Source organism: Geotrypetes seraphini, chromosome 9, assembly GCF_902459505.1.
Source record: "Geotrypetes seraphini chromosome 9, aGeoSer1.1, whole genome shotgun sequence".
In the NCBI taxonomy this organism is placed as follows: Eukaryota; Metazoa; Chordata; class Amphibia; order Gymnophiona; family Dermophiidae; genus Geotrypetes; species Geotrypetes seraphini.
The window spans coordinates 55979297-56000227 of record NC_047092.1 but is presented as its reverse complement, the minus strand read 5'-3'; the positions used below and the strand labels follow the sequence as shown (position 1 = coordinate 56000227).

General features: G+C 42.1%; 1 protein-coding gene across 1 annotated transcript in view; it reads right to left on the bottom strand.

Moving 5' to 3' along the window:
* TMEM168 (transmembrane protein 168) overlaps positions 1-20931 on the bottom strand; it is a 38310-nt gene that overhangs the window by 15943 nt on the left and 1436 nt on the right. Inside the window, exon 2 of the mRNA XM_033958660.1 lies at positions 2164-3427. Coding sequence (XP_033814551.1) covers positions 2164-3300 — 1137 coding nt within the window. The 5' untranslated portion in view covers positions 3301-3427. The remainder of the gene's footprint in view (positions 1-2163; positions 3428-20931) is intronic.

Below are 20931 nucleotides of genomic sequence, written 5' to 3'. Positions count from 1 at the left end.
AGCAGCCTGTTCAGAGCACTGCCTCTTCTCACTGACCACTGCTGTTGCTGCTTTGGGAGGCCCGTATGTCAGATCTCATGGGGGAAAAGAGGGAGGGAAAGCTGCTGCAAAGGGGAATGGGAGGGAAGGATGGAAAGCTATTGCACAGGGGGATGGGATAGAAAGCTGCTGTGCATGGAGGGAGAGAGGAGAGAAGAATTGTTGGACATGGGGTGGAGGAGAGTAAGGGAGTGATGCAACAAGGTAGAAAGCAGTGAGAGGAAGTAATCCTGCAGATGGTGGAGGGGAGGGATATAAGCATGGAGAAGAGAGAGGGAGAAACATTGGACTTAGGGTGGGGGTGGAGGGCAGGGAAAGAAACATAAATATTGGATATGGTAGTGGAAGGGAAGGCACAGAGATGGAAGATGGATGGCGAGCATGGAGAAAGAAGAAAACATCAAATGGGCAGGAGCCCCTGGCGAGTGAGTTAACAGAAGACAGAGCCTGGGACCAACATGATTTGAATAATAAAGTGACCAGACAACAAAGATAGAAACAATAATTTATTTTCTATTTTGTGATTACAATATGTCAGATTTGAAATGTGTATCCTACCAGAGCTGGTGTTAAGACAGCGAGCGTGAGCTAGGCCCTAACAAAGAGAGGAAAAGTCTTTTTAATTTTGTTTACACTACAGCGCCAGTGTGGGATTGGAGAGGGCAAACAGGGATGGGATGAAGAGGCTAAAAAATAAACCTGCCAGGACGTTTGAAAAAACAAAACAAAAACCAAAACACCCATTTGTGCAGAAAAAGTGAATCGAATCGAAAAATCAATTCAATGAGCAAAAATCGAATTGAAAGATTTTTTTCCCCTGAATCGGGCAGCACTAATTAATGCCCACTTACACGTGCTAAAATACACCATGAAACACACAACTTATAGAGGGGCCCTTTTGCTAAAGCTGTATGTGCTAGTGGAATTAGTGCATGCTAAATGCTAAGAATCCCATTATGAAGGAATGGTTAGAGCAGCTGCCTCAGAGGTTGAGATTTTGATTCCCACTGCAGCTCCTTGTGACTCTGGGCTAGAGAATGACAGGGGGGAAAAAAATTTGTCCCCATCTCTGTTCCTGTCCCCACCTGATCCCATCCGAACAAGCCTCGAATAGTTATGATTTTATATTGAACTTATTTTATTAAAGTATAAAAGAAAAAATATTTTGTACAATTGTCATTTTATAAACACAAAAATACAGAGCAAGGACCAATAAAACCCCTGCTTCCCCTCCCCTTCACAAATATCCCCTCCACTATCCCAAATTCATGTCCCAATGTGTTCCTTCCCCCTCCTTTCTCCCATGTCGATATCCCCTCTCTCCCTTACTTGTTCCCATCAGGGCCGTCCAGCTGGGCATGCCCCCCTCCGCCGCAGCTGTCCCAGGTGGTTTCCCTCCAATATCAAAGCATGCTGCATGTGGCTGACCTAGAAGCGATGGGTTACAGTCAGCCACCTTGCAGTTATGCAGTTCCTTAAAGAATATAGTGCCATTACGCGTTAATCCCTGGGATTCTATATATGGCACCCAAAATTGTGTGCCGATCCAAGCCATTTAGTGACAACTGGGTGCTAAATGGGCACAATTTGAATTTGTACACACATTTTGCAATCCGCTATAACAATATGCACCTAAATCCCATTGTGTGCAACCCAAAAAGGGGTGCGGCTAAGGGAGATTCATAAATTTGCATCCAGTGATACTGTGTATTGAGGATATACGCCCAAATTGGGTGCTGGTAAATACACCTGGTTTCAACAGGTAAATTCTTGTGTCCAAATTTGGGCACTGAAATTGGAATGGAATGCCGAGTGCTCATCTTTCAGTGCCCATTATAGAACAGCAACGAGTACTGATTTTTTTTTTCGGAATCGATGTTTGAGCGCCATTTACTGAATCTAGCCCTAAGTACCAATTTTCTCAACACTAACGGGTACATGGTGTGCATAAATGCTGGTTCCCAGTTCTAGAATTGCACTGTGTCACATGGGCATCTACTTCAAAAACAGAGCACTTCCAACAAAGATGAATCATCAAAAACTTATTCCTTGACCAAGTAACCCTTCAAATTAAAATTTTCAGCATGATATATTATATACAACGAAAACAAACTTTTCATTTACCTGCCAAGACACTGCACCCAATATTGCTGTTGCCAGCAGGCTGAAAAAGACTAGTCGCTCTGAAATTAGGCAAAAATGGCGCATTCCTTTTGATGCCATGACTCTGTCAAGGCTGTTGTGCTCTCCCCTTTGAGAGTAATGGACTTTGTGACAATCATTCAGTTTGGTATGAAATCCCCAGAGTGTTATCAGAAAAATGATATGACAGACTAGCCAGAAAATGCCAAAAATAGAAAACCCCGGTATCACAAAATACCAGAGTTGCATGTCACTTAATTTAATGGCTGACAGAACAAAAAAGCTGAGTTCAGTGAACCCAATCAAAATGACCGAAAATCTTCTACAAATTTTACCCTGGTATAAATAAGGTTTCCATCTTTCTGTAACTGAAAGTCCACTGAAGTATACATCAAGAACAGGATCACAAATTAGGCAGCTGAAGAAACAGGCCAAGGCATAGGGGTTTGCCGGAATGACCAGAGAAGGGAAAAATTGCAGTGGTACAAAGACACCAAATAGCACCAAGTTTGGAACTGCAAGAAAAGACTTCATCCGCAAGTCAATGATCAGCATGGCCAATGCTACAACCAACAGAATGATGCTTATAGAGCTTTCCGCCACCATCATTGTGCTGGCAATAGCAAATCCGACCAGCTCTAAAAATTCTACTGTGGTCAACAATATTGGTCGATAACGAACACAGCCACATATCCTCTCCACCAGAGAACACAGCATCCTGATCACCATGGAGGAAAGCAGCAAATATTTGGTTGCTTCTTTTTTCATGTCTTTCTTGTCTCTAGACTCATCAAGAAAACAGAGCAGGCCAAGCAGAAATCCAAACCAAAGATTGGAAAGACTCAAACTCGCTGCTTCCATTGAAAAATAGTAGTAGAGAATGCTGGCAATCCCAAGAACAAAGAGTCCCAAGATGAAGATGACCAGGATTAAGGTTTCAGCTGTATTCTCCCATCTGACGTATAGGCCTAAACAGATGGCCATCAATAGGCTGACTCTGGCTAGATAGCCCAAATACCGGACTGAAGAATGCATGTTCGCTTCTCTGTTTGCTTCTTCTAGTTTTGTCATTGTTGCAAAGAGGCAATGACTGACACAGTAACGTAGTGATCTGCACATGTAAACTAGCTAAAAATGACTACGATCCACTCCAGGAAAATAAATCTTTGAGCGCTTATGCACTGATGAACATGCCTCACACCGTCATGTCCACAGAGTCATCAGCATTTTTTCAACTGTGGAAATCCTGGAAAAAAAATAAAACACAAAAACTTAACAATAAGCACAGAGTTCAAACGACTTATCCCATATACAGAAGAAACACCATCCCATATACAGACATTAAAAATTGTAAAGGAGGGGGAAAGAGATAAGATTTAGATTTAAGTGTTAATTAGATTTTTTAAATGACCACATGCTAATCCTAAATATAATATACAGAACCACCAAAATAAACCAAAATGACACTGGAGATAATTTCTTTTTATCTTTTTTTCTCTGAGAGTAGCAAGCAACGTTCCTGGTCCTTAAAGAGCATAAGAACAAAGCTAAGTACTTTAAGCTCTATGAGGTTTAAAAGTTTACAGCACATATGCACTTTTTGGAATGACACTTTATGAAACGGCACTTTAAGCACTAGTACACTTTAGCACTAGTGCACTTTGTCAGTCCAGAATCTCTGAAATGAACTGTAAGGTTTAAATAGTTTTTATTATGAATGCAGTATACAGTCCCTCTAGTAGTAAATAGTATTAAGCAGTAGCCTTATTGAAAATCAGTGAAGAAATAAAATTATATTTAATGTTAGAAAAATGGTAGGGAGGATGGGTTCAAGCCAGTGATGTGAATGTGAGTAAGAGAAAAGTGTTTTTCTCTTTGAAAGAACCCTGAATGGGTGGAAATTTAATACTCAATATTCTGAGGCTTGTTCCTGTCTATAAATAGAGAAAAAAAAGATAAAAAGAACTTATCTCCAGTGTCATTTTGGTTTATTTTGGTGGTTCTATATATTATATTTAATTGATAGGTAACCATCAGTTTTTTTCTACTTTTGTTATATAACACATTCTAATCCTAACATTAGCATACAGCTATATGTTCAAGAATTAGAAAACGCTTAATTTATGGCCATGGTAGAAATGGACTTAAAGTGTGGGAAAGTCCCATGTAAAGACACAATAAGCCCACGTCATATTTGTATCAGAGGCAATGGAGGATTAAGAGACTTGCTCAAAAATCACAAGGAGCAGAAGTGGGTTTTGAACCACTGATTCTCAGTTGCTGTTCTTTCTATTAGGCTATCCCTCCACTCTGCAAAAATCTATGAAATTTGCTCAGTAATATTACTGAGCTGCTTACAGCTCTTTCATCATTAATATAATTAATTCCAAGAACACATATTACTCCTGGCAGAATTCTGCACAAAAATTCTGTGCACAATATTTCTAAATTCTGAAAAGTTTATTTGTAGTGTTATACATAGAATTCTCCTATCCTGAGGCCTGAAATTCTTTCCTGCCTTTTCCTCTCTCAGGTTCCAGTCTCTTCAGTTCTGTCTTCCACTACATCCTCTCTCTCACTTGCACTCTGAATCCCCTCCTTGGTCCCCATAATCTGGCATGTCTCTCTCCCTCTCTCCACTGGCTAAGAATCTCTTCCTCCCTCTCCCACCCGTGTTTCTGGTCTTGGTCACTCTCTTTACCCCTCCCAACCCCTCCTTGCAGGTCCAGCATTCATGTTCCCTCACTCCACTCGCCACCTCTCTAGCTTGTACCCTGATTCCCTTCCCCATTCCCCATGGTCTAGCATCTTCCATCTCACCCACCTTTCTGACTTGGGTTTCCTTCTCATCCCCTTTCCCCTCTACTTACTGATCCATCATCTATGTCCCCTCCTCTCTCTCTGCAGGTTTAGCATCCATGTCCCTTCCTCTCCCCTCCCCCACTTGCAGGCCAGCATCCATGTCCCCTTCTCTACTCTCTCATTGGCAGTCCAGGATCTATGTCCCCTCCTCCCCCCTCGCAGTTCAAGATCCAAGTCCCTTCCTCCCCCTCCCCAGTGGGCATAGCATCCATGTTCCCCCCTCAAATTGTGGTCTAACATGCATTCCCCCTCATCTGCGCAGGTCTGGCCTCTCCCCAACCCCCCTCTCTATGAGATCTGACATGCTTGCGGCCTCCCAAGGCAACAGTACCAGCTGGCCAGCAGAGGCAGCGCCAGTGCTGTGAATAGCCTGCTCACGGCCAGCCCTGCCGGGGCCTTCCCTCTGCCGCATCATCCATATATAGGAAGTGATGCAGCACAGGAAAGGCCCCAGTGGAGCCAGCTGCGAGCTGCCTATTCATGGCTCTGCCTCTGCTGGCCAGTTGACACCACTGCTGCTTATTTGGGAGGCCCATAGGTATGTCAGATCTCACGGGAGGGGGGGGAGGGGTCGGTAGGAGGGAGAGAGTCCAGACCTGTGCAGTGGAGGAGGAGCAACGGACGGGAAAAGGAGCAGAATCAAAAGATACATGATGAATTCTGCATGGATGTGGAATTCTGTGCTGTGCAATTGCGCAGAATTCCACCAGGAATACTCCTATATAATAAAACGCTAGCCGCGCATGCGCACTCCCGCCTGCGTGTTCCGTGATCCGTAGGTCCGTGGCAGGCAGGAGAGTGGATGCGCGGTTAGGGCCCACACTCAAGCGCTGTGGCCAACTCAGGATCGTGGGAGGATGCGCCGCGTAGAGTGCTGCACAAGTACTGGAGGGGGGAGGGACATACCGCTTCTGCACATACCGGCACAAATCTTCCTCCAGCGTTGGCAGCCGCAGCACACTAAACAGGCTGCTTCGCGGCTTTCTCCTGCAGTTGAGTCCCTCTGCCCCGTCACTGATGACATCATCAATGACGCGACAGAGGGACTCAACGGTAGAAGAAAGCCGCGAAGCAGCCTGTTTAGCATGCTGCGGCTGCCAACGCTGGAGAGAGGTTTGTTATTAAAGTCATCTCGATGGGAGGGTCGTAGAGTCAGCGGGGGTTGGGCTGGGAGGGGAGAGAAGCGTCTGCCTTGGGTGCTTCAGGCAGCAGCAGCGTTTACAATTTGCTGCTGTTACCGGCTTCAGGCCTTCCTCTCTGGCCGGTCCTGCCTACTTCCTGTTTTCATGAAGACAGGACCCGCCAGAGAGGAAGACCTGAAGCCAGCAACAGCAATGAATTGTGAATGCTGCTGCTGCCCCATGAAGTAGTTCAAGGAGGAAAGGGAGCAGAGGGGGAGAGAATGGCTTGGAGGGAAGAAGAGATAGCAGGGCATGGAGGGAAGGAGGAAGGTATGCCAGACCAAGGGAAAAGGAAGAATGAGATGGAGAGAGGCCATATGGAACAGAGAGAGAGAGGGCAGACACTGGATGGAAAGAGAAGAGAGGGCAGTGAATGGAAGGGGCAAGACAGAGGGTGAATAGTAGATGGAAGGGGTAGAGAGAGGGAGACAGACACTGAATGGAAGTGTGGAGGACAGGGGGAGCAGATGTTGGAAGGAAGTGGGGAGGAGAAAGAAAAAAGGGCACATGAAGGATTGAGGGAAGAAGATAGAGTTAGAAATAAAGATAGACAGGGGTCCAGGGAAAGAAAGACAGACAGAAAGAATGACAGCGTCCAAGGAGAGAGAGACAAATTAAAAAAAACAAACCAAAAACAGACAGACAGACAGACATCTACTCTAGCACCCGTTAATGTAATGGGCTAAAACACTAGTATATGTATATAATACATTTAAAATATCTTGTCTGAATAATTTAGTCATTTTCCTATACAAAGTAGGAAAAGGGAAAAAACAACAACTACTATTAGCTCTGGAACCGTGATCTTCTGATCAGGGCTTTCCATGCTGGCTCATGCACTGGAGCTGGCAGGGGAAGCCCTGATCAGCTGATTTTTAACTAGCTGAGGCTCTGGAGCTGGCAGGGGAATCCTCAAATCAGCTAATCCGGCAGTTGCCACTCTCCCCTCTGCGGGCTCTTAGCTGATCAGCACTCCAGACTCCCCATCAGTTGGGCAGAGTAGGAGAAAGGCAGCTGCAGGCAGAAGGAGGAACTGTGCCTAGTGATTGCTTTTCTGAGTATGCAACAGGAACAGTTCCTCCTCTCTTTTACAGGGCCTAAGCCCGCTTAATAACCCGATTCTCTAACACAGGCGCCGATTAGAAAATCAGGTTGCCGCTGAGCTTATTGCAGCAAGGGATCTCCCTGACGTGATAAGTTTAGCGGCAACCTGTCCCCCTACAATGTAGGTGGCTTGCCTTGAGATGTGTTTTGTTTTTTTGTTTTTTTTAAACGTGCATCCCAATTAGCTAGTTAGGCAGCAGTTGGCCGCCTACAATCGGGACGCCATTTATAAATTTTGGCCCTTACAATCTAGTTATAAAATCTGATAAAATCATAGTAGGAAAGGACCACCAAAACACATAGGGGAGAAATTCATTATAAAGCACTACCATTAAGAGTGTCTTTAGCTTTTACCATAAATGTGGCAGTACCCTTTGATGAATTCCCCCCACAGTATAGATAAAAGCCAGAAAGAGTTTATATTGTCCATCCTCAGTCTTAAAATATTTTTACAAATGAGTAAAAGCAGTCTTATTTCTACTAATTTTTTTTTAACATAAGATATGAAATTCTCTACAGGCATACAAAAGTACATTTCTTGTGGTCACTTTAGCTTCCTACACTGTAGTAATATTCTGTGTTTTGTATTTTATTGACTGCCTTTGCAATTTTAGCTTAAGGTGGTTGAAAAAATTTTGCAAAAAGCTTACAGTAAATGAGTACCTGAAACAAGAAAATTATTACTTATCCGAGGTCACATGAAATGTCAATGGAAATAGCAGGTTTTTAACCTGGGTTATAGTCTATTGCTTTAGCCACTAAGCCATTCCTTTCCTTTCCTTATGTACAGTATATCATGATTGTGTTAAAACAGTTTTGAGTTAATGATAAGCATGTGATCCTAATGAAATCAGATCTTTAAGAGGTAGCAGTTCCTACGAGTGCTGGGAGCAGCGCAGGCCATTCAGTGTGGTTCTCTGTGCTAAAAACTGCTAGTGCAGTTTCGTAGAAGAGGGGATAAATATCTGAGGTTTAAATAGGGTAAACCTATTTCAAAATGCTGAGTAATGATGTTCTAATCATGTGCACCTGATGTGATGCATCTGTGTGTGATTTTAGCCACTTTAAGTGGGAGGATTTGTGGGGGTGTCCTAATTTATTCCTCAGAATAAACAATTTTTGTGGATATCTTTTGTTTCATGAGTAAATCAAGGAAAGGTTTTGTTGTTTACCTGCAATTACATCACTTTCTTTTCCAGAGATTAAAAAAAAAAGATTTGACATCGATATGTGAACATTTCTTAAGAAAGAACTGAATATTTCATGGGGTGTTCTAATTTTTTCACATGACTGTATTTTAAAAAAAATATTACCATTTTATAGAAACAGAAAAATACACAATCACCTATTTGTCCTTTGTTAGCAGGGGCATCACAATGAACTGCTGAAGAGGAGTCAGAGAGCCTATTTGCCATTCTATGTTTCTTGGACTACTGTTGTCTCAACACTTACCATCTGCTTCTCCTACAAACGTTACATCAGACATTCAGAAGCAAATGGGAGGTTCACATTTTAAAATTTCATTTCTGTTTAATCAAAGACTACATACCTTTTCTGAATTTAGCAACAGCTGAATTAGCAATACTTATATGTCTTCCATTTGTTTTTATATGGTATGCCAAGCAACTGAACTATTAAGATTACCCATAAAGAGATTTAAAAACGTACAGACTAAAAGCATTCCTATTAGAGAATGACACGGTGGTTGTTACCCGCGGCTAGCCAAAAAAAAGGTCACCGCGAGATCGGGGACAAGGCCATTCACCGTGGAGCAGTGAATGGTTAGACGGGGCGGTGAACAAGTGTGAATGTGCGGTGAACGAGCGTTCGATCCGGCAGCCCACTCTCTCCCGCCGGCCATGCATCTCCCTCCCTCCCTCCTTTTCCCTTACCTTTTCTTGTTGAAACTGGCGATTTCCATAAGGCTATGAGCTATATTACAGCTGGAGCCTTGAAGTTGTGTCGCATTGCCTGCTGGAAAAGTTTCCTCTGACGCAACTTTCTGTTTCAGGTTGCATCGGAGGAGACTTTTCTAGCAGGCAACCCGACGCGACTTCAAGGCTCCGGCTGTAATACAGCTCATAGCCTTATGGAAATCGCCAGTTTCAACAAGAAAATGTAAGGGAAAAGGAGAGAGGGAAATGCACGGCTGGCCGGCGGGAGGGAGCTGCTGGACCGCGTGAAGGGTACTGAGGGGGGGATGGAGAGGAGAAGATGCTGAAGACGGGGACAGGGACGGGGCGGTGAAAGGGACAGTGGGGATGGTGATGGGGCGGTGAAGGGGACAGCAGAGACAGGGACGGGGCGGTGAAGGGGACGGCACGGTAAAGAGGATGGTGGTCCGGGGACAGGGACAGAATTTTTCCCCGTGTCATTCTCTAATTCCTATCATCATTACATATTACTAACTCACTAACAAAAATTCTCACTGGAGTGGAGGAGTAGCCTAATGGTTAGTGCAGAGGACTTAGAACCTGGAGAACTGGAATCAATTCCTACCTTTATCTTTATTGGGAGCTTATATACTGGGGGAGTCAATTCAGAGTGGTTTACAAAGACACCTGTGATGAATTTTAAAATACAGATTCAAATGGATTCCTCTGTGATTGTTGTCAGTCTCCTAGCTACTTGGCTAGAGTACCATGGTTGCATTTGCATTATTACACTATCATTTATCATACAGTATACCTGCAGCTTCTTGTGATCTTGGGCAAGTCACTTAACTATCCATTATCCCAGGTACAAAACTTAGATTGTGAGCTCACTAGGGACAGAGCAAGTACCTGTATATAATAAAAAATGTATACTGCTTTGGTTGTATATCAAATCTAAGATCCTTTACCTTAAATTACAAATAGTTCGGGGGGCGCTAGTGAGCTCTGGCACGTATGGCTGCTTAGCGTGCGGGCTCCGAGGAGAGCAACGGGTTCGTGCCTCAAAACGTAATCTTATCCTGTTTAAATAAAATTCAGCGCACAGGATCTTGCGGCGGAATATGGCAGCTACCAAACCGGGTAAACGCAAAAGCGTTGAACCGTCGTCGCCTCAAAAAACGGCCGCCGGAAAAAATGACGACGAGACGTCGGCCATCTTATCTGAGCTCCGTGGCATAAAAGAACTGCTCACGGAGATGAAGCAGGACATCGTGGACCTCAAGGATGATTTATCATCTCTGAAAGGTGAATTCGCTAAGGTGACTTCCAGAATCGAGGTGCTGGAAGCTAAATCTACAGTAACTGATGAATCCCTCAAACAATTGCGCCGCCAAACAGCGCGCATTTCTCACTTGGAATGTGCTCTGGAGGATGCAGATAACGAGGCACGTCGGAATGGTTTTAGGCTGTTAGGCCTACCGGAGGGTCGTGAAGCATGTGACCTGGAGGATTTTCTGCGTGCTTTGTTACCTCAGCTGCTGAAATTGCCTGACCACATAAAGCTAGATTTCAATGGTGCATTCCGGGTTCCTCATCACCGACAACAGGCTTCTCGTTACCCCAGACCTATTGTGGCCAGCCTGATTCACCACAATCACACCATGCTGATTATGCAACATGCTAAGTTACATGGCCCGATCATGTTTGAAGGGAATAAACTTTTGTTCTTGCCTGACTTGGCCAAAGAAACTGCCAGACACAGGAAACAATTCCTGGCTTACCGGCCGCAGTTAAAGGACATGGGAGCTAAATTTGGTGTCCTATTTCCTGCAAGAATGCGTGTGACATACCAGAACACGACCAAGGATTACAATGACCCGGCTAACCTTGCTGACTTTATTGAATCAGTCCAGCCATCTCCTATTGATAAAACCTGACTCTCTTGATTTCCACTCATGCTGAATAATTCTGAACTATCTCTTGTATTGATTTGTTTGATTACAGTTGCTCTTCTCTTGGCTTGCTTGCTGGGTTGCTAGTGCAGTCACTACTCCCATGGGTTTTTGTCAGCTGTTGCTGACTTTTTACAAGTTCCTGATTGGTGTCATGTTTTTTTTCATTTCTTTATTACAGTATTATGTTCATGTTCTCGAAGAGTACATCCTGTATATTTGTTATTACGCTGCATTACATTATTACCTTCCTTTAGACTTGTCTACTGCTCTTACATGTCAATAACCTGTTTTTCCCTTAATGTTCAGGGACTTAATAACCCAGTGAAACGCACCAAGATTATGACCTACATATCAAAATTTAACCCTGATATAATACTACTGCAAGAAACTCATCTCTCCATCCCTGAATCTCTCAAGATCTCCTATAAATGGTGTCATCCAGTGTTTTACTCTGCTGCCTTGAATAAGAAGGGTGGTGTGATTACCCTTATAAGGAAACGTCAGGATTTCTCCATAGTGGCTCATGCTGCTGATGTTGAAGGAAGATGGGTGAAAGTGGATTTACAAATTCATGATAATCATTTGAGTATAATCAATGTATATGCTCCGAATACTGACTGCCCGGCATACTTTGATACCTTAGCATCTCTATTGACAACTAATTCTAGTACTCAATATATTTTTGGTGGAGATTTTAATTTAATACTGAATCCTTTATTAGACAGAAAATCCAATGTGTCTTATAGGAAAACTAAAGCCTGGTTCAAGTTACAAGATCTCGTGCATCAACTACAATTAGGTGACCCTTGGCGTATACTTCATAATGATGACTTGAAGTTCACCTTTTTCTCAGCCCCCCATGCTTCATATTCACGCATAGACTATTTCCTGGTTTCCTATTCTCTGATGTCGAGAGTTGTAACAGCAGATATTGGTGATATAGTAGTATCTGACCATGCTCCCATTTTCTTAACTTTTCAAGGATTGGGTACTAAAACGCACACTGGCACCTGGAGATTAAACACCTCCCTATTACAAGATGAAGCATTTCTTACTGAAATGTGCACTAATATTAGTGATTTTTTTGAAATTAACAGAACTGTTGACATATCCGCTATTGTCCTTTGGGACTGCTTCAAGGCATACATCCGAGGTTTAATTATTTCTTTTGCAGCTCGGAAGAAAAAGTCTCTTGCTATGCTGGAGAAGGAATTACAACTTAAACTGCAGAGAGCTGAAGAACAACATATCTCTCATCCTTCTGATCCTGTCTCCTTGGACTCCCTTCGGAAAATAAGATTTGAATATAACTTGCTGTTAAGCTCCTCTGCTGCCAAGGATGTTTTCATGAAGTCGGCCTACTACTATGCCAATATGAATAAATGCGGCCATCAGTTAGCTGAATATGTCAAACTGTGCACTGAGAAGACTTTAATTCCTGCAATACAGGATGATAATGGTAATACCTGGCTCTCCAACGAAGATATTGCTTTACAATTTCATGGTTTCTATTCTACATTATATACCTCGGATTCTCCTGATGTTACTTTGTTTGAGTCATTCTTAACTCCCTACCTCATTCTACTGTCTCTGAATCAGACAATGAGACTTTATCTGCTCCGTTTTCTGTAACTGCTATTCAGGAAGCTTTATTACAGATGTCTAAAAACAAGGCTCCGGGACCTGATGGTTTTCCTGTGGACTTTTATGTAGCTTTCCAGGATCTCCTACTTCCTGAACTGTACCTCCTTTTTACTTACCTAATTGACTCTGGCTCTGTCAGGGGAACGTTCACAGAAGCTATGACAGTGGTAATACTAAAACCTGAAAAGGATCCTTTAAGAGTGGCTAATTATAGACCCTTGGCCTTGATAAACACTGATGCGAAACTTTTTGCCAAAGTTTTGGCTTTGCGATTGCAGCTAGTGCTACCTACTATTATTCATACGGATCAGAATGGGTTCATGCATGGTCGCTTATCATCTGACAACACTCGATTATTTTCACATATCATTCATTATGCTCAACAGATTACGACACCTCTGGTTGCTGTGGCCTTAGATGCTGAAAAGGCCTTTGACCGCGTAGAATGATCTTTTCTTTTCCGTGTATTATCCTGGTTTGGATTCAGTGCTACATTTTTGAATTTGGTGAAGATTTTATACTCCAACCCTGCAACCTTTCTTCGGATCAATGGCATAATGTCACCAGCCTTCTACCCTACTCGTGGAACCAGGCAAGGTTGCCCGCTTTCTCCATTGTTATTCAACATAGCGTTGGAACCATTACTGATAGCAATTAGATCTGACTCCCGTATACGAGGATTTAAATGGGGAGACTTTCATTCCAAACTATCGGCATATGCCGATGATGTGTTACTGTACTCTGAACCAGATTCATTAACCTTTATATTCAACATCATTGACGACTATGCTCAAATCTCTGGTTATAAGTTGAATAGACACAAAACCGAAATAATGACACTCAACAATTATTTGGATCCTGAAATGCTTCGCAACTTCTCCCTGTCATCTGCAGGCCGGAAGTTAAAATATCTGGGAGTCTATTTTGGTCCTACTTTAGAAGAAACTAGTGATTATAACATAAATTACCTGCTCTGTATTATCTCGTCACTCACTGATCGTTGGTCCCCCTTGAATTTGTCATGGTGGGGCCGCTTAGATACTATTAAAATGATTGTGATGCCTAAAATTAATTATCTACTTTCCATGATTCCATTTCTATTTCCTGCCAAAGTGTATGCTAAGATTGAATCAAACCTTGTTAAATTTCTTTGGAAACACAAAACTCCGAGAATAGCTTTAAAGAAGTTAAAAGCTTCAAAAGAAATGGGAGGAGTCAATTTTCCTAGCTTCTATGAATACCACTTGGCTTTTTTAAATCGTCAAGGAGCTCGTTGGATTAATGTTTCCTCGCACAATTTGATACCATCATGGTTATTATTGGAACGTACAATCATCCCTTCTGAACACTTACCACTTCTTGCTTTTACTTCTCCTCATGGTACCATCATCAATCATCCCATTTTTACCTCTACTAAAACTGCATTGGTGGCACTTGATGCGATTGGAAAATATAAATGGCATGATACTCTTCACTCATCCATATGGCATAATCCTCAATTTAAGATACAAGGACAATATATTGAGTGGAAATCTTGGATAAAGCTGGGGATTTATTCGGTTGCACATATATGGGATGATACTAAATTAGCGTCTTTCCCTATTCTGTTACAACGATATAATTTACCTGCTAATCAATTTTTTCACTGGCTACAACTTCACCATTGCATCTCTGCATATACTTCTACAACTCCTTTACATTCTACTCTTCCGTCCTTAATACAATGGGCTACGGAGATTAGTGGACAAAAAAGTGAGGCTTCGGCCTGGTATAAATTACTAAGGGATTATAAATACCCTTCATGTACTGTTTTACAGGATATTTGGAATCTTGATGTTAATAAGGCATTTACGATATCTGATTGGGGGAAAATATGGCTCTCGGCTCGTAGATCCTTTCGATCATCAGCCATGACCCAAATGATGTTTTTTGTACTGCACAGAGCCTATTGGACCCCATATAAATTATCTAAAATAGATAAAAGACACACGAATGTTTGCTGGTCATGTTCTCTAGACATTGGCACTTTTGAACACATGCTTTACTATTGCCCTAACGTTTCTGTTTATTGGAATTGTGTGTGGGAAATTATATGTGATATTCTGCCCATAAAATCGACTATTTCCTTTCCAGTGGTGGTATTTGGATCCTTAGCCTTAACAGATGAGTTGGACTTTTACCAATCTAAACTTCTGTCTTGCTTATTGCAACTTGCTCTTAAGTCAATATTCTCCCATTGGAAGGACTCAGCATCTTTGCACTCTAATATATGGTGGAATACAGTATGCTTATATGTTAAATTTGAGAAAATTGCGGCAGAAAAAACTAACTCTTTATCATCATTTACTAAACTTTGGGCCCCTATTACTGACATGGTCTCTGATCTTTAAATATTTTTTGTTCTCTATTAGGTTGTTTTGTCCTGTATATTATTTATTATTTGTATTACACTATTGCTGGTTTGTACTCTATTGAAAATTTCTGATGTGTATGGAAGATTTTGACGCTGATCTGTGACTTGTTGTTCATTGAATTGTTTTTTTTCGTAATTGTTCTTTTTATTCTTAAATAAAGAAACACATTGAACTGAAAAAAAATTACAAATAGTTCATTGCTGCCAAAGATATTCCAGAGCGACATCCTGTTTTATCTGCATTCTATTAATATTTTGAAGCCATTAAGACTACAGAGTAGTTTGAGTTTTGATGAAGAGATGCCTTTTTAAAATTAAAGTCTAATGATCTTTTCAGTTTCCAAAATTAATTATGAATTCTTTTTCATTAATAATTATCTTCTAGAGCAGTGGTTTTCAACTCAGTCCTCAGGGACCATCTGGCCAGTCAGGTTTTCAGAATATGCACAATGATTATGCATGAGAATGATTTGCATGCCAAGATGACAGTACATGCAAATTTCTCATGCATATTCATTGTGCATATTCTGAAAACCTCACTGGCCAGATATCCCTGAGATGGTTTTCCACCACCTCAACCATCTTCTCCCTCTCCATAATGATTTATAAAAAGTATTAAATAAGTGATATCTGTTGTGATAATAAACATAGGAATAAAGAAATGGGAGTCTTTATTACCTTTATATTAAAAGCTTATCAATAGGGACTTCTGGCGGAAGCACTGAGCTGTGAGCAACAGGAGCTTGCAGCTCTGATACGCCCGACACAGTTTAGCATTTTTACTGCATTTAACTGCTCGGTTCTGACTGTGGTTCCCGGTGATTCTTACCTTCTCTTACCTTTTGACTGTGGTTCCCAGTGATTCTTATCTTCTCATGCATATTTTCTAACCTAGTTTGGAGTCCAATGGTGGCGAAATCTATGAGGAAAGATTGTTAGAGAGGCAAGCCAGTGGACCATTCATCTCCAGCATCTCCATTAACTCCCAGCTCTGCATGGGTTGACGAAGTCACGGCAGAAGTACAGGCAGCTTTGGAATTGATGATTGGCAATAAACTACAATGTATTATCGATAAATTGGACAATATGGATCAGCGTTTTGCCACTTTAATGTAAAAAATGTTGGAGGCACAACAACAGATTGGCGGCAATGAAGACACTATACAAGGTTGCCGCAGGAGCAGGAAGCACATACATCTAAACTAGCGGAGTTGGGGGCAAAGATTGAAGATCTCGAAAACAGGTCCAAATTGAGCGGGAATACAGACTAGGTCAGAAACAGGGCCCACCCGGGAAACCCAGAGTGGTTATTTTCTGAATGCTTAATTATAAACAGAAGATGGATATTTTAAGGGCATTGGGGGTGTGCGGGCAAGAAGCTGCATTATGAAAATAAAACTGTGCTTTGCTTTCAAGATTACTCGGCTGAGATGTCCCAAGCCTGGCGCCGATTTTCCCCACTACTGTATGTACTAAACTGGTACAACTCCAAATATCCTTTACTTTGCTGTACCCGGCCAGGCTTAAACTTTTTCATGAAGAGAGAGCATGTCATTTTGAAACTGTTGAAGAAGCTACTAAGTATGTGGAGGATCATTTGAAGGAAGAAGCAGTATGATAACAAGGTTACCGGATGGTTGTGGACACATGGACAGTTTTTGGAAAAGTACCCAACTGTTTCTTATTTTCTTTTTTAGTATTAAGTCTGGTATTGAACTTGGCTGGCTCAAGGACATTTTGGGGTCATTTCTTGAGAGAGTGTGAGGGAGGAAATGTGGGAGAGTGCGATTGTGAGCTTGTATGTTTTCTTTCTTATTGGCTTTGTTTTTTGAGGGGAGGGGTGTAGACTCAATTTATTTTTGCCTTTTTGAAAACGAAATATCTGCATGGGTACTTCATTTTTATTAGTTCATGGATATTGTTTTTGTGCAGTTCTTATTTGAGGGTACCACTGATGGGACCTCTGTGTCGGACGCACGTGGTTTCCAGGAAGTAGCACCTTTAGGTGTGCATTCTTTCTTTCAGGGAGGGGGGTTGGCTATATGGGAGAGGATTTTCAGGTGGCCAGGCAAGGGTTATGTCGAAATTTGTTGTAGCCCTTTTTGTCTGGAGGGCGGAAGATGGGACGTCTTCTGGATTGAGATTTCCTCTATCTTGTAGGCAGTGGAGTTCCATCCTCACTGACCTTTTATAATTATTAAATTGACCTCTTGGAATGTAGAAGGCATCCATTCCCTGATCAAAAGGTATATGATCTTACAGTTATCAAATCGCATACAGACTGCAAAAACACATTTAACATCTGTTGAACATGCTAAACTATGTACTTGGTGGGTGGGGGTCTCATTTTGAAGCCCCTGCCCATAACAATAAAGCTGCTGTTCTTATTTTGATTAGGAGTTCAATTAATGACTTTTAAGATTGTGAGTGATCCTCTAGGAAGCTATGTAATAGCTTCGATTTCCATTAATAAAAAAACCTTTGTTATTTAATATTTATGTTCCCAATAATCCCAGTATTGGGTTTTTAGGAAAATACAACATCAATTGTTTGCATTTGGGTGGAAATTTCAATGAGGTTCCTGACCCCTTGTTGGATAAATCCACCTCGGTGGGTCAGGAATCTACTAGTTATGGGGGTGTCTTTCTATTGCACTTCTCTGAGGCAGGTGGATGTTTGGAGGGTATTACATCCCCTAGAACATGATTATAACCACCTCTCTAGAGTTCATGCTACCCTGTCCCGCATAGATATAGTTTTGATTTCATGGGATCTTCTCTCCATGGTAGAAGCAGCAGAGATTGGGTCAATAGAGATCTCCAATAATGCGTGGATTACAATGGAGCTGGAAGGATGAAGTTGGCAGTTTCCTTGCTATTTGTATAATGATGTTTTCAGGAGTATCTTTTACAAAAGTGGAAAGATTATCAGTACACTAATCGGAAACATTGGGATGACCCTATTTTATTCTGGGAAATGGCGAAAGACGTACTACAAGGAGAGATCTTAATTTATACAGCCTTTCATAAAAAGGTCTGCCATTGTGAGATTTTGAATCTTGAGCAGAGAGTGACAGTGTTGCAATGGCACTATTGTCATACTCTATGGGCCTTAAATAAAAATGACAAAATCACTGCATTATTAAGCAGGTTCTTTGCTTCTTTTCATGTAGCTCCTGAGGATAATACCTTAAAGGGAGTGGTTTATTTAAATAGTATAGACTTACTGCAGATGTTGGCTCAAGACACTGCTACCTTGGAGAAACCTATTATTCCAGGTAAGGTTGAATGGGCTATTCATCAAAGTTCTTTGGGGAAAGGCACCAGGACCTGATAGTCTCAGAGGAGAATTTTATAAATTGATACAGGAGGAGATTGCCTAGCGTCTGTTGTTAATTTAGGAGTGGCAAAGGTTTTTTGCCTAGATATCTCAATAAGGCACAGATCAAAGTGCTTCCAAAGCTGGGAAGGGATCCCACTCTACCAAAGTCTTATAGGCCTATTTCCTTACTTAACGGCAAAAATATTGGCCAATCCCCTGGTGAGAATCTTGCCTTTTTTGGTTTCGGAATAGCAAGTGGGATTTGTCTGCCACAGACTGGTATCTAAAAATATACGCCGTATTTTACTCACTCTGGAAAAGGTGCACGAGGAGGATAGATAGAAACATAGAAGATGACGGCAGAAAAGGGCTACAGCCCATCAAGTCTGCCCACTCTGCTTACCCACCCCCTGTTTATGCCCTAATGACCCAATTTCCTTATCTTGACCCTCGTAGGGATCCCACATGGGTATCCCATTTATTCTTAAAGTCTGGCACGCTGTCTGCCTCGATCACCTGCACTGGAAGCTTGTTCCAATGATCAACCACTCTCTCTGTGAAGAAATACTTTCTGGTGTCGCCATGAAATATTCCGCCCCTGAGTTTGAGCGGGTGCCCTCTTGTGGCCGAGGGTCCCTTGAGAAAGAAAATATCATCTTCCACTTCGACACGTCCCGTGAGGTACTTAAATATTTCGATCATGTCTCCCCTCTCCCTACGTTCCTCAAGAGTGTAGAGCTGCAATTTGTTCAGTCTCTCTTCGTACGAGAGACCCTTGAGCCCCGAGATCATCCTGGTGGCCGTCCGTTGAACAGATTCAATTCTGCGCACATCTTTACTGTAATGTGGCCTCCAGAATTGCACACAGTACTCCAGATGAGGTCTCACCATGGCCCTGTACAACGGCATTATGACTTCAGGCTTTCGGCTGACGAAACTTCTATTGATACAACCCAATATCTGCCTTGCCTTAGATGAAGCCTTCTCCACTTGATTGGCAGTTTTCATGTCTGCACTGATGATTACTCCTAAATCTCGTTCTGCTGAAGTCCTAGTTAAAGTTTCTCCGTTCAAGAAGTACATCCTGCATGGATTTCCGCTTCCGAGGTGCATGACCTTACATTTCTTAGCATTGAAGCCTAGCTGCCAGGTTGAGGACCAACTTTCCAATGTAAGCAAGTCCTGCGCCATATAATTCTGTAAACTGCATTCACTTACTATATTACATAGTTTGGCGTCATCGGCGAATAGTGTTATTTTACCTTGAAGCCCTTGAGTCAGATCCCCTATGAATATGTTGAAAAGGAGTGGACCCAGGACCGAGCCCTGCGGCACTCCACTGATCACCTCCGATGTTTTAGAGAGGGTACCATTAACCACCACCCTCTGAAGTCTGCCACTCAGCCAATCATTGACCCATGCAGTTAGTGTCTCTCCTAACCCCATCGATTCCATCTTGCTTAGCAGCCTGCGGTGTGGGACACTGTCAAAAGCTTTACTGAAGTCCAGGTACACGACGTCCAAAGACTCTCCCAAGTCCAACTTTCTTGTTACCCAGTCAAAGAAGCTGATGAGATTGGATTGGCAGGACCTACCCTTGGTGAATCCATGCTGACTGGGATACCTCTCTTTACTCATTAGTTTTGACTCCGAAAAGGCTTTCAAAAGGGTAAAGTGGGGTGCTTATGGCATTTCAAGGTGTGGTTGCCATTTGCTAATTTGGAGGTTGATGCAAGCATTGATGTCCACAGAATGTTCAGAGGCTCTAGAACACTACAAATGCGTGCACAAAAGATGGCCGCAAACTGTATTTAAATATACTCAAAAGGATGTTAATGAGGTTACTGCTATTCCCTCCCAAAGTTCAGGGAACAGTGAAAAAATGCTGCCCTTAACTCTGGGAATTTATTACCAGGGTGGAGGTGGTGCTGAAGGTTTTCAAGAGAGAAAATCTTCAAAACTGCTTATTTTAAATTGCTGGTTTTGGTTTATTTTAAGAAGCAAAAGGAGCTTGTGCAACCTATAAATGCTGATAGTGAGAAATAAATGTGTGCAAATCTGAGCACAGCAGAAAGTGCAAGAATACATGCTTAAATATGAACTTGTGAAAACAATTTTTCAAGTGAAAACAATTTTTGGACCACTTATATCTAAAGGCACAGAAGAAAGGCGCACATGCATGCTTGCAATTCCAGTTTTACCTGGGCATGAGCACAAGTGTTGCACTTTATGTGAAACTCCTATGCACATATGCCAGGCACATTCCTCCCTCTTGTTTTCTGTTTCATAGCATGCATATAATTTGAATACCATTTGTTTTGAGCACTGGAGAGCTAAGTTTCTGTACTGTCCTTGCACTGTGGGGTCTGTGCTGTTAGCTTTAGCACCAGATCTTG